General features: G+C 58.2%; 1 protein-coding gene across 1 annotated transcript in view; it reads left to right on the forward strand.

Moving 5' to 3' along the window:
- Window positions 1–2626, forward strand: part of LOC113201701 (aminomethyltransferase, mitochondrial) — a 3918-nt gene extending 1292 nt beyond the window's left edge. The window contains exons 2-5 of the mRNA XM_026415538.2: window positions 295–732; window positions 812–1379; window positions 1531–1677; window positions 1954–2626. Of these exons, the coding sequence (XP_026271323.1) occupies window positions 295–732; window positions 812–1379; window positions 1531–1677; window positions 1954–2159 (1359 nt within the window). The 3' untranslated portion in view covers window positions 2160–2626. The remainder of the gene's footprint in view (window positions 1–294; window positions 733–811; window positions 1380–1530; window positions 1678–1953) is intronic.
- Window positions 2627–6682: the final 4056 nt, after the last annotated feature.

Raw genomic sequence — 6682 nt, forward strand, 5'->3', positions numbered from 1 at the left:
CGCTCACGTAGACCAAACCAACGCCACCCACTCTGCTGCGGGGCTGTCGTCATGAGGAGATGACCTGGCCGGTGACCATAAATAAAAACAAGCTGTTGTTATGCAACTCATTGACAGCTGATGCGCTTATCACCTCCAGCAGCTCGCGTCCGTACGGCCGGCCGCCATATCGCACCCATCTGTCTCTATCGCCGCGGGTTCGAACACCCGAGCGCCCTCGCGACACACATTCCTCTAAACGGCTTCAGAAAGGATTTTGTTTCTAAGCGTCGTTCTTGTTTTCTCTCTGCTCAGATGCTGGCGACCTGTGCCCGCCTTCGCGGAGGCGCCGTGCTCAGCCCGCTGCCCGCAGCGCTGCCCGCCGTGCTCCCGCCCCCCGCGGCTCACGGCGGCGCCGCACCCTCCTGCCCCCGGCGCGGCGGCGCGCGCGGCCTGCACGCCATCTACGCCATCAAGAGCAAGCGCAACGCCTCGTCGGCGCTGCCACCACCCACGCAGCCGGGCCGCACCGCGCTATACGACTTCCACGTCGAGCACAATGGCAAGATGGTGCCGTTCGCGGGCTTCACGCTGCCGGTGCAGTACGGCGCGCTCAGCATCGGGGACTCGCACCTGCACACGCGCGCCGACGGCTGCGCCTCGCTGTTCGACGTGTCGCACATGCTGCAGACCGAAGTGCACGGCAAGGACCGCGCCGCCCTCATGGAGGCCCTGACCACGGCGGACGTCCAGGTGAGCTCCCCGCCCCTACCTTGCTGGCGCTCCTCATCAGACTGTATGTACAATAACCACCTCTCTCCCTTCCTTCCAGGGGCTGGCACCTAACTCGGGCACCCTGACGGTGTTCACGGACGCGACGACGGGCGGCATCCTGGACGACCTGATCGTGTGCAGCACGACGGAGGACAAGCTGTACGTCGTCTCCAACGCGGGCCGCCGTCACCACGACCAGAAGCTGATGAAGGAGGCCGAGGAGCGGCTGCGGGCCGCGGGCAAGGACGTCGCCCTGCGCTTCCTGGAGCCCGACGAGCAGTCCCTGCTCGCGCTCCAGGGCCCCGGCGCGGCGCGCGCGCTCGCCCCGCTCATCGAGGGCGTCGACCTGGACAAGCTCTACTTCATGCGCACCACCGCGGCCAAGGTGGCGGGCGTGCCGTGCCGCGTGACGCGCTGCGGCTACACGGGCGAGGACGGCGTCGAGATCTCCATGCCCTCGGAGCACGCGCGCAAGGTGGCCGAGGCCCTGATCGACAACGCGGCCGTGAAGCTGGCGGGCCTCGGAGCCCGCGACTCGCTGCGCCTGGAGGCCGGCCTCTGCCTGTACGGCAGCGACATCGACATCACCACGACCCCCATCGACGCCGGGCTGGCCTGGCTAGTGGGTGAGTGTAGCAGCGTGTTTCTGCCCCCCCCCCCCTCATTCCCTATTGCACTGCGCTATGCGAGCTCCCGCTCTCCTTTATCTCCCGATGCCCGGTCCGTCCACAAACACTGTGTGGCAACCCCACTCACTCATCCGATGCTCTTCCGCAGCCAAGCGGCGCCGGGAGGCGGCAGACTTCCCCGGCGCGTCCGTCATCCTGCGGCAGCTCAAGGAAGGCCCTCTGCGGAGGCGCGTGGGGCTGGTGCCCGTGGAGCGGGGCCCGCCAGCGCGCGGCCACACCGCCATCTACGCCAGAGGTAAGTGGCAAAGCGTTTCGACACTCCGCGCTCGTCACCACATACTGCGATACGTTGTCGGACTTTTGTAATAAAAATAACAACGACATAATCGCTGTGTAATCGGAATCGGCACCCCCTCGCCTCCACGGCTGTCTCGCGCCTTATCACAGGCCTCCCGGCGCTTCCCAATGTTCCTCGGGCGACGACGTGATGTTGCCCAATGTAAACTGAAGCATCCATCCCGGATCTCTCTCACTCTCTGCTCACTCAAACCGCCTCTCTCTCGCTCTCCAGGCGCCGAAAACGAGGACACCATCGGCGAAGTGACGTCGGGCTGCCCGTCCCCGTCGCTGGGACACCCCATCGCCATCGGCTACGTGCAGGCGCCCCACCACAAGGTCGGCACGGAGGTCCAGCTCCTCGTGCGCAACAAGTTCGTCCGCGCCAAGATCACCAAGATGCCATTCGTACCCAGCAAGTATTTCATGGCCCCCAAGTGAGGTGACTGGTGACGCGGCAGGGTGATCGGCCCGCTTGAACTTGAATGCGGAGCTCCAGCAGGCGGGGAGGGGCTCGAGCAGAGACAGAGGGTGCTTGGTCGAGGCCCCTGCCCCGGCCATGACGGGCCTATCTCCCCGCTTACGCGGAGTGGGCTCGGAAATGGGGCTGAAATAATGTGATCTGTGATCAAGAAACGCCAACGGTGCCACTTTTTGACGAAAGCCGACTGCGTTCGAACTAGATAGATAAATAATTTTTGTGTACATATAGTCATTACTTTATAAAATAGTAGGAGCACGTTTGTGAAAACTATCAATAATGTAGCTCTAAGCTCTTGTATGTATACGTTTCCTTAAGTTTTATATTTTCTCGATTGCATTGATGCGTTTTAGTGATATTGAAATTATTTTATTGTATCTGTACTGTACTGATTCGTAGGGTAATAAATTTCTTTCTTATTTTTGCATAGCGTGGCGCTCTATTTTCGCTAAGTTCTATAACTATCAAAATTTCTCTTTTTTAGCGTCGAGTAGGTTGCGTGCCACAGCTGCGGGTGGCCACCACCCAACCTGGAAGTCAGGGAAAAGTCAGAAAAATTGGACGTTGGTCAGGGAAAATGTATGAATCTTGCTCTAAATTGGTGTTTTCGGGCTTTCGGCAGCATTTTTAAAATTTTGGGGAAGTCAAAAATTCTCACAAAAATACCTTTAAAAAATTTAGGGAAGTGCTCGGATTAAAAGTCAGGGAAAGGTCGGTAAATTTTAAAACTCTGATTGCGTGGCCACCTTGGTACAGAAGAGTCTAGGTGGACCGCAGTGCATGACCACCACCCCACCCCCCCTTTCCTTTCCCCCCGTTGGCCCTTTTCCCTCGCCCGCAAGAGCGCTGCCGCTCGGCCCTCCTTGATTAAGCGAGTATATTTTACTCGTGATTAGTCGCGTATACACGTTGGCGCAGTGGTGTAGCCTCTCCTCCTTCTACCCCCCCCCCTCCCTCCCCATCTCTCCTCTCACCCCGTTCTCTCTTCCTCCCTCTCTCCCCACTGGAAGCTGGAAACCGTAGGCTAATTCGGGCCTTCCCATTCAGAGCGTGAATACCACTGTACGCCGCTCAACCCATTTATCCCTACCCTCCCCTCTCCCCCATCTCCTCCCCTCTCCTTCTCGGACAGCGCCCACAACCCATTTACCCCAAGCCTCTATCCGTCTCTCTCTTTCTTCTTGCCTGATACCTCGCCACCGTTTCCCCTTCCTCCGATGGACCCAGATAAACGGATGTACAACAAAAAGGGGGGGCTTTGATGGTTCAAAGTTAAATCCTGCTCACGAGAGCTCCGCTAGCAGCCGTTGCTCCGGCCGCGTTATTCAGCAGCCAGCGCCAAGGACGTTCCCCGCGGCGCTTGAGATATCGCGATGCGGTATCAGATGGCGAGAGCGAGAAGCCGTCAGAGTAGTTCTGGCATCGACCGGGCCGCCGACCCCCGGCCCGGCCGGCCCGGCCCGCACCCCGATAAACGTCCCCCATCTGTTTTTCGTTTTCGTTTGTATACTCGCGGGAGCTCGCCTCGATAAAGTTAATATATGGAAACAAAACAAAAGTAGGTCTTGACCAAGAATTTCGCGATTGCGTTGATAATCTACCCGGGGTAGGCCCCGCCCCCGCGCCGCCCCCGGGCCGCCCCCCGCGGACGCAGACTGCCGCAGGCCCCGCCCCCCTACTCCGCCCTGCCCCTCTCCACGGCGCCTCGCCTCGCCCAGGCGCCGCTCCCCGCCAGGCTTGTATTAATTCAGCGCAACCAGATTTTCATTAAGGACTGCGGAACCCCCGCAGCTGAGGTCTCTCTCAGCCCCGCCCCGCCTCACCCCGCCCCGCCGCCCGCCCTCACTCTCGCCCTCGCCCCCAACGACTCGGCTGTGCTGGGCTGCCACCGCCAATCGCGACCCTTATACAAGCCATTCCCCGGTCTGTTAACAGGAAATGTTGCGTCGGACCAGAGAGAACGAGAAAAAGCGAGAAACGGGATCAGCTCATACACTTCCATACCGTGTCGACGTCACACTTTGATGTAGGGCACGCGCCGCACGCGTGTGTGTGCCGATGTGCGTATCGCAGCGCCGGATTCGGGGTAATTCAATTACATATCGCCGAAACGGAAAGGGGGGCGTGCCGGTATTCTCCTTACTGCCCTCCCCTCCCACGCCCCGGTGGCTTGCGCCGGTTTCATTTTATTCATTCCGCCGTAGAGGCGCACTCAATCACTCTGATTGAGGCCTCGGCTCCCGCCGCTGTGGGCTTTTTGCACGTATATGGAAGTAACCCCATCAGCAGACGCGGCCCCGCCGACCCGCGCCCCGCCGCTCCCCGCCCCCGCCCGCCCGCTGCTGGGCTGCTGGGCCCCGAGGTGTGAGGGGGCTGCCTGCGCGATGCGCCGCCCTCCAGGGACGCGGCAGCGCTGGGAGGAGACAGAGTAATGTCAGGTTTTCGAGGATCAGATAATAACTTTACTTTGGCTCAAAAATTAAAAGTAGTCTTCTCGATCACGTAGCTCACCACCTGCTTTACTAACAAAACACTCAACCATTGAGCGATATGGCGATTCCCGCGAAGATTCTAAATCATTTTAGACAGCCCCTTGTGGCTGCCTCTACCAGAAATGTCGAAATTGATCCAGGAAGTGGAAAAAGGGAATAACTGACATAACCCCAAGCTGAGATTTTTAGGGACCGTTAATCGACTGTAATAAAGGTACATATTCCGAAAAACCTGTTTGCCTACGTGCCTCAGGTCCTGAGATGACGGAATGAAAAGTCAAGCTGATTTAGGGTTCTCGGTTCTGCTTGAACAAGGACACAACTCGAATTGACCCCTTATGAATGCTATAGCATTTAGAGATATTTGATAGTTGCGATGACTCCTTTTGTATCGAATGGCAGGACTTGCCTCTAAATTCCATTATTTATGAGGGACTCGACTTGTCTCCCTTAACGCAAATATCCTATCCTCACTATTCTTTGAAGCAATCTTCAAAGAATAATGTAGAATAAAAGTTGAAAACGCTCTTGAATTTGTAGCGTAAAACAGTTTTTTTGTGTTTTCTGAAAACTTATGATTTTGCAGTTATCCCCTTTTCCCGCTTCCTGGACTAATTGATACAGTTGTGGTGAGTTATCTAGCGTAAGGATCGAGGTGAGAATGCAATGAAATTTACTTCGCCATTCCCGAGAAGCCCCCTTGTCCTAAGCCAGAGGTCACAAAAACGACAGCGTTGGTACCAACTCACGTCTGGAACAGATTTTGCACAACAATTCTTCAGACTAATTACATTTCTGGGCTTTGCGGGGCGAAATAATCACTCCACAAAAATAATATTTTTTATTTGAGCTATCTGTTTTCACAATTCGCTCTATGGTGTATTTTTTTTTCCAAAGTAAATGAATGGAAACCTTCTGCCAAAAGGGCTGTAAGCGTGCACACAATATCGTTCAATCGTTGAGGAGGAGGCTCACAAACGCGCCCCGCAGCCGATGGCCGTGCGGGCGGGCCCCCCGGGGAGGGCCCTTGACCCGCCCCTGCCGCCTGGCTGCGCCCCAAAGGCCCCTGGCCGGGGCCCCGCTCATGGACCCACAGAGCTCCGTCCGATCAGGACGGGAAGGCAACCTAGTTTGGCTGAATGCATCAAGCGTCGCGTCGCCGGCCGGACCCTCTTGCTCCGGCTTTGGACGGGCCGATCTGTGGTCGCTCCGTGCGTATCCAGGGGCGTAAGTGAGGCGTAAGGGAGGCCGCGGGGTGGGGGGGGGGGTCGCGGCCTTCCTATGAAAGGGAGTGTAGTGGAGGGGTTAGGCGGGGCTGAGCAAGCAGCGCTGACATGGGAAAACAAAATAATTTGTCGTGGGCGTGGCGGCGGCGTGTGGCGTGGCGCGGGCCACCCAGCTCTAATCTAGTTGTAGAGGCAAATGAGATGAGGCGGCATGTGCGATCATCCGCCAGATCTCAACACCCCTCTCATCCTCTCCCCTCCCCTTCCCCAGCAGCCGGCCGCGGCCCGCCGGGCCCCATGTGGAGCGAGCACAAACACACACCGTACTTCTTCTCTCCGCTGCTCCTCCTCCCCACCCGGAAATCACGCACTAATTTGATTGCGAAGGCTCCCTCAAATAATAATGGACATACGCAAATGCAGCCCCGCGCCCGCCCGCCACTCCGCCTCGCCGCTTTCCTCCCCTCCCCCCTCTACTCCTTCCCTCCTCCCTCCCTGTCCTCCCTTCCTCCCCTCCCGTCCTCCCCTCCACCACCCTTCCGCTCCGTCGCCAACCCCACAGCCCAAACCGCGACCCGCCGCGACCCGCCGCGACCCGCCCATTCAAGTGGCGCCCTAATGTGTGTCCCGCCCTCCCCGGCCCGGCCGGCCGCCAGCCCCACGTCAGCTGGGACGTCCGCGTCCCCCGCGATTCACTCGACCTACATCCCTGCAGCGAGGGTCGGCATTCGCAAAACTACTTCAAAAACAATTCACTGTTAGTGT

The sequence above is a fragment of the Frankliniella occidentalis genome, unplaced genomic scaffold (genome assembly GCF_000697945.3).
Source record: "Frankliniella occidentalis isolate FOCC.00 unplaced genomic scaffold, Focc_3.1 Scaffold6, whole genome shotgun sequence".
In the NCBI taxonomy this organism is placed as follows: Eukaryota; Metazoa; Arthropoda; class Insecta; order Thysanoptera; family Thripidae; genus Frankliniella; species Frankliniella occidentalis.